General features: G+C 40.3%; 1 protein-coding gene across 2 annotated transcripts in view; it reads left to right on the top strand.

Annotated features, from left to right (window-relative positions):
- Galk2 (galactokinase 2) overlaps positions 1-20,470 on the top strand; it is a 119,330-nt gene that overhangs the window by 72,559 nt on the left and 26,301 nt on the right. For both annotated transcript variants that reach the window (XM_038329976.1, XM_038329975.1), the window contains exon 8: positions 17,937-18,147. In XM_038329976.1, the coding sequence (XP_038185904.1) occupies positions 17,937-18,147 (211 nt within the window). The remainder of the gene's footprint in view (positions 1-17,936; positions 18,148-20,470) is intronic.

The raw sequence follows: 20,470 nt of genomic DNA, 5'->3' as shown, positions 1-20,470 counted from the left end.
TGCTTCTACTACAGAAAGAAGTATTCTCTTTTCTTTTTTTAAACTTCACATCTTTTTTTTATTGAGCTATACATTTTTCTACGTTCCCTTCCCTTCTTCCCCCTCCCCCTTCTGCTCTCTCCCTTGACCCCTGTGCTCCCAATTTATTCAGGAGATTTTGTCTTTTTCTCCTTCCTATGTAAATCCATGTATGTCTCTCTTAGGGTCCCTTGGTTGTCTAGGTTGTTTGGGATTGTGGACTGTAGGCTGGTTTTTCTTTGCTTTATTTCTAGAAGCCACTGATGAATAAATACATATTATATTTGTCCTTCTGGGTCTGGGTTACCTCACTCAATATGTTTTTTTCTAGATCCATCCATTTGCTTGCAAATTTCAAGATGTCATTATTTTTTTACTGCTGTATAGTATTCCATTGTATAAATGTACCGTATTATCTTTATCCATTCTTCAGTTGAGAGGCATCTAGGTTGTTTCCAGGCTCTGGATATTACAAATAATGCTGCTATGAACATAGTTGAGCACATGTTCTTGTGGTATAATTGAACATCCTTTGGGTATATACCCAAAAGTGGTATTGCTGGGTCTTGAGGTAGATTGTTTCCTAATTTTCTGAGAAATCGCCATACTAATTTCCAAAGTGGCTGTACAAGTTTGCACTTCCACCAGCAATGGATGAGTGTTCTCCTTACCCCACATCCTTTCTAGCATAAGCTGCCATCAGTGTTTTTGTTCTTGGCCATTCTGACGGGTGTTAAGATAGAATCTCAGAGTTGTTTTGATTTGCATTTATCTGATGGCTAAGGATGTTGAACATTTCCTTAGGTGTCTTTCAGTCATTTGAGATTTGTCTGTTAAAAGTTCTCTGTTTAGGTCTGTACCCCATTTTTTTAAAATTGGATTATTTGTTCTTTTGATGACCAGTTTTTTCGAGTTCTTTGTATATTTTGGAGATCAGTCCTCTGTTTGATGTGGGGTTGGTGAAGATCTTTTCCCAATCTGTAGACTGACATTTTGTCTTGTTGACTGTGTCCTTTGCTTTGCAGAAGCGTCTCAGTTTCAGGAGGCCCCATTTATTAATTGTTTCTCTCAATGTCTGTGCTATTTGGGTTATATTTAGGAAGTGGTTTCCTGTGCCAACACACTCAAGTGTACTTCCCACTTTCTCTTCTGTGAGGTTCAGTGTGGTTGGTTTTATGTTGAGGTCTTTGATCCATTTGGACCTGAGTTTTGTGCATGGCATCTATTGGCATTCTCCCACATATTGATGTCCAGTTATGCCAGCATCATTTGTTGAATATACTTTCTTTTTTCCATTTTATATTTTTAGCTTGAAAGAAGCATTTTCTGGTGTGTGTTGAGAGATGCAGTAATTTGTAAACATAATAATAAATAATTAGGAATTGCCTTAATACTATATCTATTCAGCAGACAATAGTAATAGATCTCTCCTAAGGACCTATGATTGCCTAGCCTCAAGTTCTTGAGCCCAGTAATTATTTCAAGTATGTGTTTCATCTTATAGAGTGAGCCTTAAATCCATTCAAAAGTGACTGGTTACTCCCATGATATTGATTCCACTATTGCAACAGTGGACATGTAGGACTAGGCCAGTTGTAGCTCACTACTGCGGGAGAAAGTAATCATCAATCTTACCCAACTATGAACCCTGGAACCCACGGTTCATTTTTAAAGGGGAACTATAACAAGGTAATATAACATCCATTTAAAATTAAAAATTGATTTGTTTTCAAAAATTCAGGAAAATTGAGATATCATTTGCCCTCACTCTAGCTTTTCAAATTTCTGAGAAATAACAAATTAAATCTTTAATCCTAGTTATCTGTCACATAGAATCCAGATGCCTCTCCATAGGAAAAATGAACATCCTGTTTTTTTCTCTTACACAAATGCATGTCATGTGGCAAACAGGGTTGAAAACATTCAGGGATATGGCTGCCCTGCAGGACAGCTCCCTTGTCTTTCACATCTCCTATCATTCATGTTTCATGTCAGTTTTCATTCAAGAAGACAGCTGATTCCTGTCTCCATTCTTCAGTTTCATTGGAAAGGGGATGCTGACACATGACATGCATTTCATATGGAATGGTAGAATTCTGGAGTCACACTTGGTTTCAGTTGTAAGGAGATGAATTTCTTGGACAACACTCAACATTCAGTGTTGGCTGTGGTAGGGTGGGTCTTTAGAAGATGCTCCCACAATAATGCATGGCTTCCCCTTGCTGTGCTGTTGTTCAACACAGTATTTTTAAGCATCTTAATCATCCAGCTCCAGGGGATCCAATGTCTTCGACCACATAATTAAAAAAAATAATAATAAATCTTTAGAAAGATGTGTGTGTGTGTGTGCGTGCGTGTGTGCGTGCGCGTGTGTGTGTGTGTGTGTGTGTGTGTGTGTGTCTGTGTATGGGACTGTGTGGATGTGAATGCAGGTGCTTATCGAGGCCAGAAGAGGGCACTGGATTCCCTCAGGCTGGTGCTACAGGTGGTTGTGAGCTGCTTGATATGGATGGGAACTTCACTCAGGTCTTTGCAGGAAAACCATGTGCTCTTAACCCGGATCCATCTTCTAGCCCCAGCTCACTTAACTTCTGACCAGGATATAAGAAACACGAACTGGGGATAAACCAGCTAATCAATAAGCAGTGCTGGCCAACACCGGAATCCATTTGTTGAAGAGTCGCACCTTGCTCAAAGATCAGTTCAAGCTTGAATAAAAACCCTAATTTAAAACCAGATATGCTGGGACTGGTAAGGGAAATGCTTCTGAACGTAGGATGTAGGCAGGAGATTTCGAGATGGAATCCCAAATAACACAGGAATTTGTTTCTCCAAATTGACAAATGGGATTATGGAAATTAAAATGCTTCTTCACAGCAAAAGAAACACAGCAAAAGAAACAAAAAACCAGTGAACAGAAAGCCTGCAGGATGGGAGAAAGTTTAGCTAGTCATACTTCAGAAAGTAGAGAAACATCAAAAATAAAGAACTAAAAGGAAAACAAAGAAAAAAGAAAAACGCTTGCCAATAAGTAAGTGGGTCAGTGAACTGAACAGACAGTTCTCAAGTAAAGTACGAATGGCCAATAAATGTCTTTTTAATGTTCAAAATCTTTAGCCCTCAGAAAAATTCAAATTAAAAAATACTTTGCTTACCTCACCCCAGTCAGAGTGGCTATCATTAAGAAATGACAGGTGCTTGCAACAGTGTGGGGAAAGAGGAAACCTTCTTCACTCTTGGTGGGTGGATGTAAACTGGTGCGGCCACTGTGGGACACCTGCACATCCATCTTTGTTGCTTCTCTACTCATAATGGCAAAGAAATGGAATTGGCTTAGATGTCCTTCAACAGATGAATGGGTAATGAAAATGTGTTGGTACAGATGCACAATGAATTTTATTTATCCATAAAGAAAATTGAAGTCATGAAATTTCCAAGGAAAGGGATAGAACCCAGGCTCACAAAGGCACACACTGTGTGTTCGCTTTCTTGTACAAATAATAGCTTCTAAATGTTAAGTATGTGCATTTACGTGGGAGTACATATAGGGAGAAGCCAGGGGACTAGAGAGGGACCCATGAGACAGGAAAGGAGAGGCTTTAGGGAAGAGGGGAAAGGGTCAGCAGAACACATAGATATGCGAGAAGGGGACCACTGGAGACCGGAGGGTGACAGAACACATGGATGTGAGAGAAGGGGACCACTGGAGACCGGAGGGTGACAGAGCACATGGATGTGAGAGAAGGGGACCACTGGAGACCGGAGGGTGTAGCGGGGGCAGGGTTGAAAGCTGGGTCAAAGAGCAGGCATGATTTCTTCTGAACTGAACATGCACAGTTTTGGGGTCATTATTCTTCGATACTATACTTATATGGCATTTATATTGTATTAGATATTGTAAAGTAAAACAAAACAAAGAAAGGTGAAAGTCTTCATCACAGGGGAGGGTGTTCTCTAACCCCGTGTTTGTGACTGTTGGAGTCTACGTCTAAGCTTCTGGAAAAGGTCATGAAGAGACCACACGCAGGGGTGTGGCTTAGGGACACAACCTGAGAGTCTGTTAAACATGGCCACCTTACAGTATGGGCTCCCTCTTCCATTGTTGGCAACACATGAATGAATTTCACTTCTATTTGGAAGTGGTTTCATTAAATAAAGAAGTAGACTCTCAGGTAAAAAATGGCAATGATGCTTATTTAGTCTGGACAGACCTGCTTTCAGCGTCAGTGGAGAATGACTAACCAGGAGAGTCTGGAAAATGACACGTAAGACAGAAGTCCACAGAGCAGTTGTGATGGCCAGCACACATTTTCCTTATGTCTCGCCTCTCTAAAATACCCTTGTGAATCTGAGTTTGTTCCATACCAGTTATCACGGGGAAGTGCAGCTGACTCATGAGGGTATCGACAGCACCTCCTGCTATGTTTTTCTCTCTCTGTTTCTCACCATCAACCTTTAAAAACTAATTGATTTAGATTCATTAAAAGTTAGAGTCTTGTAGAGCATTTGAACTAAAATTGAAAACATTCATAGCAAACTCAATAGAGATTTATAACTGTTGCTTGCGTAAATGAATGCTTTTAAGTGAAGCACATTTTTATGTTTTTAAATTAACAAAGTGACCAGGAATCTTTAGTGGGCACAAAATTCTTCATATTTTATACATATTTCATGCCCTAAACTTTTCCAGAAATATTGTACGCCTGTTATATTGACGGATAAAACATGTGACGCCAATAGTCGGCATTATGAGAAGTCACATTGGGAGGGGAAGTTCTAGTGTTGCTTTCTACACATCCGCAATCCTTGTGGCAACATGGGAAGCAGCGAAGTAGAGAGTTTTCATGACTCTTCAAGAAAAGTGATTCTTTGGAGGGCCTGACTGGCTGGGGTCCATCACTTACCCACACTCGTCAGCTCCTGTCACTCTGTGGTCAGTATGGAACTAGCTCTTTGGCTGGTGGTAGGATGTGCAGAGAATTTGGCACAATGTTCTCAGGGCTTTGACAATTTCCTTGAATTTGAGCAGAAAACCCAGATATTCAAGACTGCCGTTAATCTCACCCATTCTGTGTGTTCAGTAGAGCGCGCTCTGCCAGGGCTCTAGTGAGTGTCGGTGTTAGCACAGAGAGTTCAAACTACAGGCGAGAGGCAGAGGGACAAGGGGTGGTCTGGGCAATGGAGCCAGAAAGCGGCAGAGCCCTCAATGCTGTACTGGCCTTGCACAAAGTAGCAAAGATGTTAGCAGGGGCTTTGAAGAACTATTTCATTGGTAGCAGAAACACATCATTCTGTTGAAGAGGAGGGGATTGTAGAGCATCAGAGGGATGGAATACAAAGGGAGAGATGCAGTCAGGTGTGGTGGTATACAGTTGTAATCCCAGTTCTTGGGGGATGAAGTAGAAGGACAGCTAGGGCTACCCAGTAATACCCTGTCTCAAAACAAAAACAAAGTAAAGGCAACAACAAAAAGATATAATAGAAAAACTACCACCAAACCAAGAAAGGATTTGAATACAAGGCTTTCTATGATTGACTTTTTTGAAACAATTACCTAAATTGTTCCAGTATAATAAAAATTCAGGAGTCAGAAATTGAGATAAAGACCTGATAAATCCAAGGGATAGCAGAGAGTGATTGACTGACCTTCTCTCTGCATTTTTCCCAATCCACCAGCCCTGGACTTCCCCTGTTCCCCAGTCCTCTTCTCTCTTCCTGTCCCTCTTTAGAAGACCTCCTCAGTCCTCCAGAAACTCTATGGCTGATCCCAGTCAGCCAACCACTGACTCCATCCTTTGATTCAAATGGCTTTATTGGCACAGTGGAATGGCTATATGAACAATTCTGCAACATTTCCCCCTTTTCATCTAAATAAAAAGGAAAAGGTTTTAACTCTGATATAGTAAAACTATATACAGTAAGAACAATTATGAAGTGAAAAATACATTCACAATGTCCAGTTTCTTAATATTTGGCAAATTCAGAGAAAATACTCTATTATCTATCCTATCTTTGTGAGTCTAAAGTTTTGTACCTAATTTACTTTCTATCATAACTAATAAAACTGCAACTGTAACTACCTAATAATCTTCAACCCCCCAGAGACCCAAGAAGTAAACAGTAAGTGCAAAGCAAGCAATTTCTAAAACTAAGAAATAACAGAGACATTTGCCTGGACAGTCACCCCAAAGTTCCTCTGTAATACTGGGGCATTCATCTGTGACCCATGGGCCTAAATTATCTGACAGACTTTTCTGTAAAGCAGGAATTTTGAAGGACTGTCTTCCTTGTCTTGGCAAAGTTTAATGTTGCTTTTTTGTGTGTCCTGCTTGTCCAATTTCGACAGCATATTGTGAGCAGTCAAGGCAAGGACAGTTTCTTTGCCCATCGGCTAACTTTGCCATAAATAAAAGCAAGCTCTATTTGGAGATTCTTCAATACCTGTCACCCTATTTTGAAGTAAATTGGTGCTTCCAGGAGCAGATATGTCTCCTTGTCATGAAAAGACTTATTATTAAGACATTAAAATGCTATATTCTGTAGGTCTCTGAAGTTTTTGAAGGCCATGTATTTAAAATATGTCTCTTATTGACTTTGAAAGCATACCTAACATGACTATAAGTTTGATTGTTATAGATGACTAGCTACTAACCTGTATTTCTTTATTATCCTAAGTAGCTTTCAAGGACTAGAACTTTACATTATGTTTTTTAATGAGTTTCTAGGTATAGTACCTCAATCAAGAAATAGAAACATATGCTGCAGTATACAAAAACAACTTAAATTTGTATCAATATACAAAAATATCTGAACTAAGAGTAGAAACACACACACACACACACATATACAGTATAAGAAAAATAACCTTAGATTTGTATCAATATACAAAATCTATAACAATGTAAAATATTTGAGACTAGTGTTTGCTTTTTTAGATTGAAAGTAGATTCAACAATCTACTCTTTTATCCTATTATATCTACATCTCCCCTTTTTCTTTTCAAATGAGATCCCTGAATCTAATTTCCTTTGCTTAGTTTCCTCCCTGACTGTGGCCACTAAGAACTTGTAACCAACCCCCATAAATGATGACAAACATTCATTGAATTACCAAAAACCCACCTACCTCACCTCTTGGAAATGTGGGTGTTGTGTTCTTAAAATTACTTCTTGTTGTCTCTGGGTGATGGCATCTTTAGGAGACCCTGAGAAAATTGAGATAAAGATCAAGTTCTAGGAGAGATAGATTTTGTCCAGTCTCGGTGTGATGGGAGAGTACAAGGCTTATCTGAAGTCCTGACTGGAGTTGTCTATGAGCCTGGAACATCTCAGCTAACTGCTTTGAAATTGTCCTGAGCAGTTTATAGTTCAAAAGCTGATCTTTGGGTGGTGTTTGTCAGCTTAGGGGCATTACCACAATTCAGATGGATTCATTGTTGTGGGGCCCCAACATTCTTTTGGAGACTTCAAAGGTCAGGAATGGTCACAGTTCACTGCAGGAAACTTAAACATTTTAAGTGTTATATGCAGCAGATATCAGAGAGGTTGAAGGACCACAATCTCTTAGCATTTGTGGCACACAAACTTGGTTCCCTGTTACCTGCTTCAGACTCAAGCCCCAAATCATATACAGGATGCTAGATTAAGCCTAATTTTTAGGGGTTAAACTCACAGAATTTATTAGGGGATAAACTCACAGTATGAGTAGCGATTTATAGTCCTCTGAATGCACAGGGAACTGGAACCAAATCTAGCAGCCAAGGGATCCACACACACTTTTATATCTGGATATATAGTGCATAAGGCCATGTCCACCATTACCTTAAGGAAGTTCTGTTGAAGGAGTCCCCACAGCACCTCCCCTTTTGTCTAAATAAGAGAGTTCTAAACCTAATACAAAACTATATACAATAAGAACAAATATCAAGCATAAAAATTAGAATTACAACCAGCATGAACAACCTCAAGCAAGAAACATATGCTAAATGTTTCAATTATTATTCTAAGGAGTCTAAGTCTTATATTAGAAATGGCTTGGCTAAGTCATGAGAGGAAAGTAACTATGACTATCTAGTCTTCAACCCAATCAAAGACCTGAGAAGGAAAATAATATTACTTGAGGAAACAGGAAGTAAAATAATATTACTTGAGCAAATAGGAAGTGCTAGAGGGGAATCCCACATCATATATAAGGGATTATTTCTATTTCTGATTATTTTTTGTAATTAAATGAATAACAAAGTTAATTCTGAATCATCTGGAATAAGTTCAGCAGTTCAATATGTAAAACAACTCTTTCTGCACATTGAGAGTCAGTATCTACATTAAGAGGTTCTGGAAAATCTGATAATATGATGAGAATAGTATTTAATTCTGATTTTTGAATATAATCTTAAGTGCTTTGAGCCACTTTACTTAGATTTACTGACTTATAACCCACCTCTCCTGATTTATTTGCATCAGAACAGAATGTAGGTGCTCCAGAAATTGGTATTTCTTGTACAATGTGAGGAAGAATCCAATTAGTTCTTTTTATAAACTGAAATCTCATGCTTTTGGGATATTTGTTGCTCTTTCTCCCAAGAAATTACAGCAAGTTCTTTGCCAGTGTTTATTTTCTGCCCATAATGAGGCAATTTCAACATTAGTAAAAGGTACTACAATTTTTGTTGGGTCTATTCCTGTTAATTGAAGAAGTCTTAATTTTCATTTCAGAATCAATTTAGAAACCTTTTCTACAAAGGTCTTTAATTTTTACTCTGTTTGTGTGGCAAAAATATTCATTCTAAAACATTCTCTTTTCTCTGCATATGAATTCCTGTAGGAGAATGAGTATAAGGTAGTATGACCAGGACACAATCAAACTCTGGATCCAAATGATCCACATGTGCATCCTGTAGTTTCTTTTCTACCAAAGCCAATTCTCTATCAGGCGCAGTTAATCATTTTCTTGGACTATTTAAGTCCTTATCACCTTGTAAGGTTTGAAGTAAATTACTTAGCTCTTGAGTTGTTAACCCAATTGTGGGCCATAGCAAGTTGATATCTCCCAGCAGTTTTAGAAAATCATTAAGAGCTCATAATTGGTCTCTCTTGATTTGTACCTTCTGTGGTTTAATTTTTTGTAAACCTATCTTATATCCTAGGTAATTAATAGAATCTCCTCTTTCTATTTTTTTAGGAGCAATTTGTAATCCCCAACAAGGCAAAATTTTCATTTTTTCTAAGGTATTTGATTATGAATTAACTAATAGGTTATTATCCATATAATGGTAAATTAAAAATTGAGGAGATTTTTTTACGAATTATTTCCAATGGCTATTGTACACAATATTGACATAAGCTGGGGCTGTTTATCATCTTTTGTGGAAGAATATTCCCATGACATCTTTTAACAGGCTGGGGATTATTATAAGTAGGCACTGTTAAGGAAAAATTTTCTCTATTTTGGTCTTGTAAAGATATAGAAAAAAACCCCCAACCTTTTAACTATCTAGTAGACCATCCTTTAGGAAATGGAAAAGGCAAGGGAATTAGAGACTGAAAAGAGCCCGTTGGCTGAATTACCTTGTGTATGGCTCTTAAATCTGTTAACGTTCTTCATTTTCCAGATTTCTTTTTAATGACAAATACAGAAGAATTCTAAGGAGGGTAGATTCTTCAGTATGTTGAACATTTAGCTGCTCTTGTGCCAGTTGTACTAATGCCTGTAATTTTTCTGATGTCAAAGGTAATTCCACCCCGTCGTTTGTCAGTTAGCGATTTTAAGGGTAGAACTCTTTGTGACTTTGAAAGATTATCAGATGGTGTGTCCTGCTTATGTACAACCTGAACAGTCTGTGACTGTTTTGATAATACCTTTAATATTTCTCTCAGAAGCATTCTTTATTTTTCAGTAAGTTTCTGAGATTGGAGGAATGTTGATCTGTGTTTTCCATTGCTACAATAAATCACATCCCCATAAATTCATTGCTGTATTAGTCATATATGGTTTCAGTTTTTCTGTTTATCCTTTGGGCCTCTATGTTTGATCCATCTTACACTTTGTTTTACCCGAGATAAAGTTCCAAATCCAAGAAGTCGAACATTTACCTCCTGAAAAGGCCAATCTGGATGAAATTAATTTTTGGTGAAATTATTGTTACATTTGCATCTGTGTCTAACAAGCCCTCAATTTCCATGCCATTTATATGTGTTTTTAGCTTTGCATTTATAGCAGTTTGCCAAAATATTTGTTTTCTGGTCTCTCCTGGACTTCTTATTGTGTCTATAGAAGTTGTTCTATCTTTGACCACATCCAGAACAGTGTGGCTTTTAATAACAGGTATTAAGTCTTTTAATTGCTCTGTGGAGGAGTTTCCCCAATGCTGACAGGGAATGATTGAAACAAATTTGACATTGGGGCTTGTGAGAGGCCCCCTAAGGCATTTCCTGATGGTCACAAAGGGTTGCCTTGCCTTTTGCTTGTTGATTTGCATTTATTAGTCAATACTGGCTTTTGCCACAGCTTCTGCATACTCCAGAAGGTTGGGTCCTTCTGTTTGGATTATCTCTAAAAAAAAAAATGTTTCTAGGAACATCTTGCCTACAATTCCTCTTCAAATTCTTTGTTTACCACAATTAAAACATCTGACATTTTGATTTTTCTTAAGATTTTTAGAAATTCTGTCAAGGCAGCATAAGCATGAGATACAATAACAGCCTTATATCTGATCCATTCATCTATTGGTGCTAATGTGGCCTTTAAATACCTATTCACCCTTTTGCATTCTGAATTAATGCTTTCAGAAGTCAAAGGTTTAATTAATATTTATCTAAGTTCTGGATCTGATATTATTCTATTAGCAATAGATTGTAGTCTTTGTAAACAAATCAGTGAAAACTTCTTTTGGGCCTTGTATAATTTTAGTAAATGACTCTTCAACCCTATCTCAAGCATTCAAAGCTGCTGGACCACATTGTGCCAATGGGTGATCATCCAATCTAAACTGTCCCTATAAATGTTGTGATTTCATTTTTCTTTATGATTGAAGAAAAACCCATTGCATGTATGTCCTACATTTTCTTATCCATCCATCTACTGATGGACATGTTGGCTTGGTCCAGTTCTTAGTTATTGTGACTAGTGCAGCAGTAAACATGGATGTGTAAATGTCTCTATAGTCCTTTGTGTATGTGGTCAGGAATGGTTGGCTGGATTACATGGACAGTTCTATTGTATGCTTAAAAGTTTTTGTTAAAGTTTGTATTTTATGTGCATGAGTTTTTGCCTGCATGTATATCTGTGTACCATGTGCATGCCTGGTGCCCACAGAGGCAAGAAGGACTAGGACTAGATCAATCTCCTAGGACTAGAGTTAGCCCCCACAGGGGTGGAGAAGATTTTTTGTCGTCTTGATACAAACTGAAATCTCCTAGCAAAAGGGAACCCCTGTTAAGAAATTGCCTCAGGATTGGCCAGTGGCCACATTTTGGGGCATTTTCTTGGTTAATGATTGATGTAAGAGGACCTAGCCCACTGGGGTGGTACCATTCCTAGGCAGCTGATCCTGGATTGTATACGATAGCAAGCCGAGCAGGTCATGCAAAGTCAGCTGGTAAACATAGTTCCTACCTCCATGTTCCTATCTTGAGCCCCTGTTCTGGCTTCTCTCAATGATGGGCTGTAAACTCTAAATGAAAATAAACCCTCCTCTCCCCACGTTGGTTCTGGTCATGGTCTTGTCACTGCAACAGAAAGCTGACTAGGACACTCGCCTGGTGAGAAAGCTGGATACCTTTTTCACTGACTAGTTAGTGCTACTAATTGTTGTAAGGAAGCCAGAGAAGTGGATTCTAAAAGCCCTGCCCCTAAGGTCCGTATCCTTGCAGGACCATGCCCTTTTGTTGGATCCCGGCCATTGTTAGCGAGAGTGTTTCCTTGATGTGGAAGAGTGCTTAGTATTTTAGTTTGCATCCAGGACACGCTGTAAGTATGAGGGAGTTCATATCTTGAGAACAGCCCAATGAGTGATGATTGTGATTTGGTGGTGAGTACATATTTGTCTTGGTTTTAAGTAAAGATGCAGCTGAAGGTATACATATCTTTGAAGACCAGCAGGCTCAGTTTTACCTGTCCGTGCCAGTGCCCTTCCTACTGGCGTCTCTTCCTGTGTCACTTTATAATTCTCTATTGAGACTTAGGCTAACTTACTTCACAAAATCTGCCCCTCATTGTCTTCCCTCAGGGCCTGCTTAGAGAGAAACTTAACTAATGTCCATCACTGTGGACAATGCACTGTTATCTGCTTTAAAGTCTGTAGAGCATGGACCAGAGCTCAGGGCTCTTCTCGAAGGGGTTCTGATGTGAGTGCTTCATGCTGGCTGGGGTGAAAAGGAAGTGACGAATGTTGAAGAACTGCTGTCTCTAAACTTCTCCATGCTGATGAACCAGAAGCTGGGAGAGAGTGGCTTGCAACCCCGACTCCTGACCCTGCTTCCCAGATGTGAAGTGTGCCAGCCATGAAGTACCAGCAGTGGCAAACTCCCTCATTAGGTTCTGTCTCTGAGCAAGTGATCTCACCCACTCTCTCCTCACCTGCAAGTTATCTTTCTGATCCTGGGCCAAATTCCTAAGGGCTTACGTGGCTTTCCTGTTCTGCTCCCTCACAGCAATGCAGCAGCTCTTGAGGTATGCAGCTGTTGTAATGAGCACGTGGAAGATTTTATTCTTTAGCTGAAATGCACACTGATTTGGCTTTGTAGACCTGTTGCTGAAAGTGAAAGGGACATCGGGCTAACAGAGAAGTGTGATATTGCAGGAGTGAATTGCATCCCTTCATGTTAGTGTCTCTGCATACAGGGAAAAACAATGTGGAGGCTTCCATTGGAAGTAGCCTGTGGGCTGCAGACATGCCTTGCAGAGTGGTCACACAAGTCACTGGAGCAGGATATTTTTTCCAGGTGGAACATCAGTGGTTAAAATAAAGATGGAGATGGGAACTATCATAGGAAATTATCTTTTGCTTCCCTTTCCTCTTCATTCTTTTCTTTTTCCCTCTTCTTGCTCTCCCCTCCCTTCTCCCACTCCTCTCTTTTTCAGAGGAATACACTTGTCAAATGTTTTCTACTTTTTTTTAACTTACTAGTTAGCTGATTGAATGTGCTACTTGTCATATCTAATCTTTAGCAATACTTTTAATTTTAGTCTTTAAATATTTGATACATGCATACAATGTATTTGTTCATATCTATCCACTGCTCCCTACCTCCAGTTCTCCCTAGTGCTCCCTAACCTGTCTTTCTCCCAACTTCATGTCCTTTGTTGTTAAATAACTGAGCCTGAGGCTTCCTCCCTGTATCTTAGCTTTCATAGTTCTGGAAGTTACTCTACAGGCTACTGGAGGAGAACAGGCATCAACAGTCTTGTTACCCAGCTGCGAACTCCTTGAACCTGTCAGGCAAAATGTGCCCACTGGTGTAATAATGGCACAACTGTTAGGGGAGTAATCAATCATTCTCTGACTATATTTGAGGCCTGCTTCACAAGAATGAATTTATGTCTGGTGCTGTAAACCTGGTCAAAAATCTGTGGCTGAGGAAGTCAGCCCTTAGGTGCGAACTCACTACTGTTGTTTGGATAAATTGTTATGGTACCAAATTGCCTTCTAAAAATTTATTTGAAGGAATTATAGATAAATGTTAGTTCCAGCCTTAAACAGCAAAGCTTCTCTGCAATGAATGATGGTGTATGCAGAGACTCAGGGTTGCTAAAGGTTTTGAGAATAAGTGACATTTGAGTATTCAGCTCTAAACTGGACATTTGTACCAACACTTGCAGGGCTTAGGGATTGTTGCAGAACAGGAAGTAGAAAGAGTGTAAGAGCTGGGAGATAAGGAGAAGGGCTGTAAAATTCTTACCTCTAGGCATGACACAGTTCAAGAAGTCATGACCTCATAGCAACTATGGTTGCCTGCAGTAGTCCTGTATAAGACTGGGCCTGTCAACAGTTAGTAATGGATTAGGAGGGACTCACAGGGTCCTGTCTTCCAGGCTAAAATATTGGCTATTGATGGTTTCTGTTGAAGAGGCAGTCATTCATGTGTGTACCCACTGAGGCTCCCACCAGGAAATAGTTCCAAACCCATGGTCACACAGATGAGCCTAGTTAACCTCTGAGTCTCAAAACCAAAACCAAAATGAAACAATAACAAAAAGAAAAAAATAAAGCCATGATTATGGGAGAGGGACTTGTGGGGAGAATGGGAATTTAATAGGGTGGGAAGGGGATTAGAGAGGCCAGTGATTAGAAGGGTTTTATACATGTGTAAAATTGTCAAAGAACAAACTCAATAAAAGTAATAGGGAGAAAATGGGAACAAACACTGAAGAGAAAAGAATGGTACCCTGTCCTGTGAAATAACTGAGCAGAAAAACAATCGTATTGTCTGTTCCAGTTCTCCTTTAAAGCCATTCCTTTTCAGTAAACGAGCCAGGGTGTGTATGTGTGTGTGTGTGTGTGTGTGTGTGTGTGTGTGTGTTAAGATGATTAGCAAGTTTGAGAACTTCAGCTAGTCACATTTCAGAAGTGAGTGACCCTAACAAAAGTTACAATCGTCCTTTGGTAAGTCCTGCATCTTGTCCAAAAGGATGAAAGCCAGAACAAAATAAAAAATGAGCATCAAGAAAACAAATAACCCAATTAAAAATGGGGTACAGAACTAAGCAGAGAGTTCTCATAAGATGAAACACAAATGTCTGAGAAACACTTAAAGAAATATTCAACATATTTAGCCACTAGGGAAGTGAATTTAAAATTACTTTGAGATTTTTATCTTACTCCAGTCAGAAGGGCCAAGGTCAATAAAATAAATGACATCACATTCTGTCAAGATTGTAGGGAAAGAGAAACACTTATTCATTGCTGGCGGGAATGCAAACTTGTACAGCAATGTGGAAATCAATGTGGCAGTTCCCTAGGAAGCTGAAAACAGATTTATCTTGAGATCCAGCTATACCACTCTTGAGCATATACCCAAAGAACTCTACATCCTACTACAGAGACACTTGCTTATCTGTGTTCATTGCTGATCCATTCATAAGAGCCAGAAATTGGAAAGGGCCTAGATGTTTATCCACTGATGAATGGGTATTGAAAATGTGGTACATTTATACAAATAATATTCAGCTGTTTAGGAAAATGAAATTTGCAGGTAAATGGATTGAGCTAGAAAAAATAACCTTGAGTGTGGCAACCCAGACTCCAAAAGACAAATATTTTGTTTTTTATCATATGTGGGTGTTAGCTTTTAGCTTTCAAAATATGTGCTACAATCTGAATAAACACAGAGGGCAGGTACCTGGCAAGAGACCAGGGAGAAGGGGAGGTTCTTCCAAGATGGGGAAGTAGAGTGTAGTGTGATGGAGAGATAGAGGGGGAACCAGAACAGGAGGACTGAACAGGGAGGGGACAGAAGAGAAGGGGAAAGGAGGAACTATGGGGAGTGACAGCACTAAAAGGACATTTGAAAAACCATATGGAAATCTACTACCATAGAAGTTCTTAATATATGTACACATATCAAAGAAATCTAAGTAAGTCACCAACTATTAAGAGTGGCAAAGCCTCAAATAGACATCTTATGCCACCAAATAAATAACCCAACGCCAGGAATGTGTTGCATCTTGTTGAGTCACTGACCAAAAGGGTACCATGAAACCTCCCCAAATATCATAGACTATTACCAATGCTCTTGCTTTCTCTCTACAACCTGATTATAAAGCTCCATTGCAAAGACATCACTTACTTATGTCATAGAACACTTGGAGAAGTAGAGCTGGTGCCCACCTAGAAGCTTCACTCCTATTAAGTAGCTTTCTTGGTACTAGAAGGTACTCTGAACACTTCCAGAGGAGAAAGGTAATCATCACTGTCACCCAGCCACAAACATTACAACAACAGTGACCTGCCTGGAGTATAAGCTGGTGCAATAGTGGCAAAAGTGTTATGGGAGTAACCAACCAGTCTTTTTTTTTTTTTTTTAATTTGGATTTAAGGCCTTTTTCATGAGATAGACTATGTCCATGATACTGCTAAAAGTGCCAAGAACCTGAGACTAGCTAGGTCATGGGCCTAGGGAGAATACCTACTGCTATTGCTCAGCTAAAGGAACACAGTAACACCAGAGAAGTTTCTCCGTGCCGTAGATGGGAACTAACACAGACAGTCACAACTGTATGATGTACAGAGAGTGGCAGACTTTGGAACACTCAGCACTAAATGGAATGTCTTCATCAAGCCTGTCCCCTCAAGGCTCTGAGATCTATGTGGAAGAGGAGGCAGAAAGATTGTAAGAACCAGAGCTGGTGGATGACAGAAAGGAAATTGTTTTTCTGCCGCAGCAGGACGGGTGCACATATGAGCTCACAGAGACTGTGGCAGCATGCACAGAACCTGCACAGATTCAAGGCAGATAGGGTCCCAGCATTGATGCGGACTCCAACCCCTAATCAAGATGCTATCTACAGTCGATACCCACTGTGGAAGGGAAACTCAGCTTTCTCCAGTGCAGTCTCAGTGTTTGAATCACACTCAAGGACAGACCCCGTGACCAGGAGTCGTTGGCTGACACAAACAAATTCCATGGGTTTTGTGCAGGCTTTTTGTCTCATTTTGCTTTTGTTTTGCTTTGGCATTTTTTGTCTTCCTGATTTTTTGTTTGTTCTGGTTTTAATTTTTGTGTTTTGTGCTTTATTGAAAGAGAGATTATGAGGTGGGTAGTGAGGCAGGGAACTGTGAAGGATCTGGGAGGAGTTTGAGGAGGGGAAACATGAAAATATATTGTATGACTGAAGTTTTTTTAAATAAAGAAAAAATAGAAAATCAAATCAATACAATGGAAGAGAAATTCCAAGCACATTTTATTGACAATTAGCTCCCTACTCTCTGGTTATTTTCTTTTTCTACCTGCTGTCTTCACATCCAGTTCATGAATTGGTCAGGCCTCAGAGAGAGAAGAACCTTCATTGTTTTCTTAACTATGAAGGGCTCTTGGTAGTTGAGGAAGGATAATGAGATAAGTGTATGCTGGATCAGGGCTCCCAGGAGTGGACCTGGTTAGAAAGATTTGCTTTATTCTGGCCTTCCATCAGATTGTGGGGCTACTTCAAGATGCAACTCAAAGCCAAGCTCTTTCTTGGAGCCAAGGAAGGAACTTTTCAAAGGGTCACCAATGAGATTTGTATTTAATGCTGAAACTTGACTCTAAATACTCAGGTATTTAAATTCATTAGCCATTTTGAAGACTCCCATGATAAACAAGAAATATTGTAATAAGAGTCAGGACATCATCAAACAACTCAGGACTAAGATCAAATAAGATTTGAATACTTTTCTCCAGACTTAATATAGAAGAATGAAGTATAGACAGGCTAAATAGAGGTAAGAGAGTGAAAATATTTAAGAATAGCTCTAAGGTATGGTTTTCAACCTTCATAATGCTGCTGCAGCCCTTTACTACAGTTCCCCATGTTGTGGTGACCTCCAACCGTAAAATTATTTCATTGCTACTTTATAACTGAAATTTTGCTACTTTTATGAATTGTGTTATAAATATCTGCTATGTAGCATGCTGCAGCCCCCAAAGAGTTTGTGACCCACAGGTTGAGAACCACTGCCCTAAGGGACAGAGATGACAGGCAAAAACAAGTGAGAGGAAGTGTGTGTGTGTGTGTGTGTGTGTGCAATGTGTGTGTTTTAAGAGACTATTATATAGGCATATTTAATTTCAAACATCTGAGTGTACAATACATTTCTAAGCAATAGTGGGAGACTTGGATAGTTTGAAGGGAAAGAAAATCAAGCCGAATGTGACTAATTAAAATAGAGCATATTGAATTCTGAAGTAAAGCTTAACCTCTCTCTGGGTTTGAACTTGCAGGTCCTTGCTAAACACAAAGGGTTGCAATGGGATAAAGTCCTACGGCTAGAAGAAGTGCAAACCCAACTGGGGATTAGTCTGGAAGAAATGCTGTTGGTCACAGAGGATGCCCTTCACGCTGAACCCTACAGCAGGGAGGAGGTCTGTAGGTGCCTGGGGATTAGCCTGGAGGAACTCCGTACTCAAATCCTGAGTCCAAACACTCAAGATGGTGAGTCGGCTGGAGGAAGACTAGCATGACCCACGTCCAGTACACAGATGGGAGTGTTCAAACTTGGCCTGCATATTATAGATTTAAAACTGTGTTTTAAGGAACTTGGAGAATGTGTGTGCTTTGGCTCACTGGTTGTCTAGGTCTTTAGCTTCCTGCCTACTCACTTATCAACAAACATTTCTAGTATATGGTAGATGTTCTGTGTCTCAGGAGGCTCCCAACTCTCTAATTTTCTCGTTTTGTATTTATGTTTTCGTATTTGCTTTCCAGTTACATTGTTACTATGAAAAGATTAGGTTAGAACATTACTTGTAGCTTTTCTACTATTACTCTGGAACTCCAGAAGGGCTTCACTGCTTCTGTTGAAGTTTGCAGCCTGCAAAATACAAAAATGGCTGGTTGCTATTTTTTGCTGGTTGCCTTTGAATGATGCTTTTTTTTTTTTAATCTAATGGTATCAGTAACAGATGAGGATGGGGTACATTCTCGAGGGCCTGTCATAAAGTTTTGGGGACAGGGTTTCTATCTGTGGAAAGCTGAGAACCTGCATATTTATTTGAGACTTAATTTCCTATGATGGGAAGTTAAGGAGGCGAGCTTGGCGCAGAGATCAGCCTCAGAGCCCCCTTTGCACTGGGCTGTTCAGTTCAGCTATAAAACTGGCGAAAGATCATCTGCGATGGAATTCTGATTCATTCCTTCTGTCTGCCTATCTGTCTGTCTGTCCGTCTACCTATCTACCTATCTATTTCTGTGGTACTAGGGATCAGATCCAGGGCTTCAGGCATGCTAAGCAAGTGTTTGTTGTCTCACTACCCTACATCCCCAGGCCCTTAGCCAATTTTTTTTGAGACAGGATCTCACTAAATTACCCAGACAGGCCTTGAACTCACCATGTAATCCAAGCTGTCTTACATAATATTTGGGATTCTCTGGCCCCAGTCTCCTGATTTTGGTCTGTGCCACAAGACCTGGCTCCAAAGTAATGTTTTAAGACTGTAGCTGATGACAACTTTGGGACAAGGCATGGGCATACTTTGAGAGCAGGGGCTGAGTTCTGGTTTCTGATGTTCTTGTATCTATTTCAGTTCAGGCTCACACCCAGTCCCTAGAAGTGGGTGAGCACCCTCGACTGCTGGCCAAAGCAAGGCTACCACCTGTTTTTGTAAGAAGTTTTTGCTAGACCACAGCGATCTCTTTGCTATGGTTCTTCGGTTCTACAAGAGCTGAGTGTGACAGAGACTGAGTAACCCACAAAACCTGAGATATTTCCTATTTGGCCCTTTGCTGGAAAAGCTTGCTGATTCTTGTTCCAGAAAAGCAGTTGACTCAAGTTTTCTGTTTTGCCATGAAGAGAGGCACAGTGGGAGTTCCTCCTTAGAGGAGCAACTGTGCTCCGCACATGAACAGAGCTCAGTGCTGGAGACATGCGTGTGGTCATTGAGATCCCCGGAAGACCAGGAAGGAGAAGTCTCATTGGCTTTCCTAAGGACGTGGCCGCTACCAAGGGCTAAAGAGCAGATGAGTCCCAGGCAGACAGGATGGCAGGGGCAGCGCAGAGGCATGGCAAGGTCTCCGGGCCAGAGAACGCAGAGCACTTTTGGGAGAAATAGCCTCACAGTGGAGAGTGCTGTAGCTCGAATTCTAAATTATCTCAATAATAAAAACTCCAAGTTAGATACAGGGGTTAATGCTAAAAGATCAGAGAAGCAGAGCAGCCAGCCGCTAGTTCTTACCTCTCTGAGATCCTCAGACCGAATGGGGCATCCTGTCTCTAGGAATCCTCAGACTGACTGCCTGAGCGCCTGTCTCCTCCAGTGCTATATTCCTCTCTCTGTCTAGCCATGTCTCTTCCCATCTCCACCTCCCTAGTGCAGGAATTAAAGGCCTGTGACTTCCAAATACTGGGATTAAAGGTTTGAGCTACCACTGCCTGACTCTGTTTCTCTTTTAGACTGAATCAATCTCGTGTAGCCCAGGGTGGCCTTGAACTCACAGAGATCTATCTGCCTCTGTCTCCCAAGTGCTGGGATTAAAGGCGTGTGCCACCACTCCCTGGCCTCTAGGGGCTTAGCTTTGCACTCTGATCTTCAGGAAAGCTTTATTTGTTAAAACACAAACAAAACATCACCACCTAGTGCTGTGCTGGGAGGCAGAGACTGCGGACACGTACAGCTTGCCAAAGCCTTCCTAAAGACGGTGTGCATGTGAGTGCTCTTGTATGTGGAATCTAGGTTTATAAGTATGTGCAGCACTAAAGCAGAGGTGGGGCTATTGAAGGGGAGGGGAGGGACCAGCAGGATGCGGGGGTAAGAGAGCG

This window comes from Arvicola amphibius, chromosome 5 (assembly GCF_903992535.2).
Source record: "Arvicola amphibius chromosome 5, mArvAmp1.2, whole genome shotgun sequence".
NCBI lineage: Eukaryota > Metazoa > Chordata > Mammalia > Rodentia > Cricetidae > Arvicola > Arvicola amphibius.
This window is presented reverse-complemented; position numbering and strand designations above follow the sequence as displayed.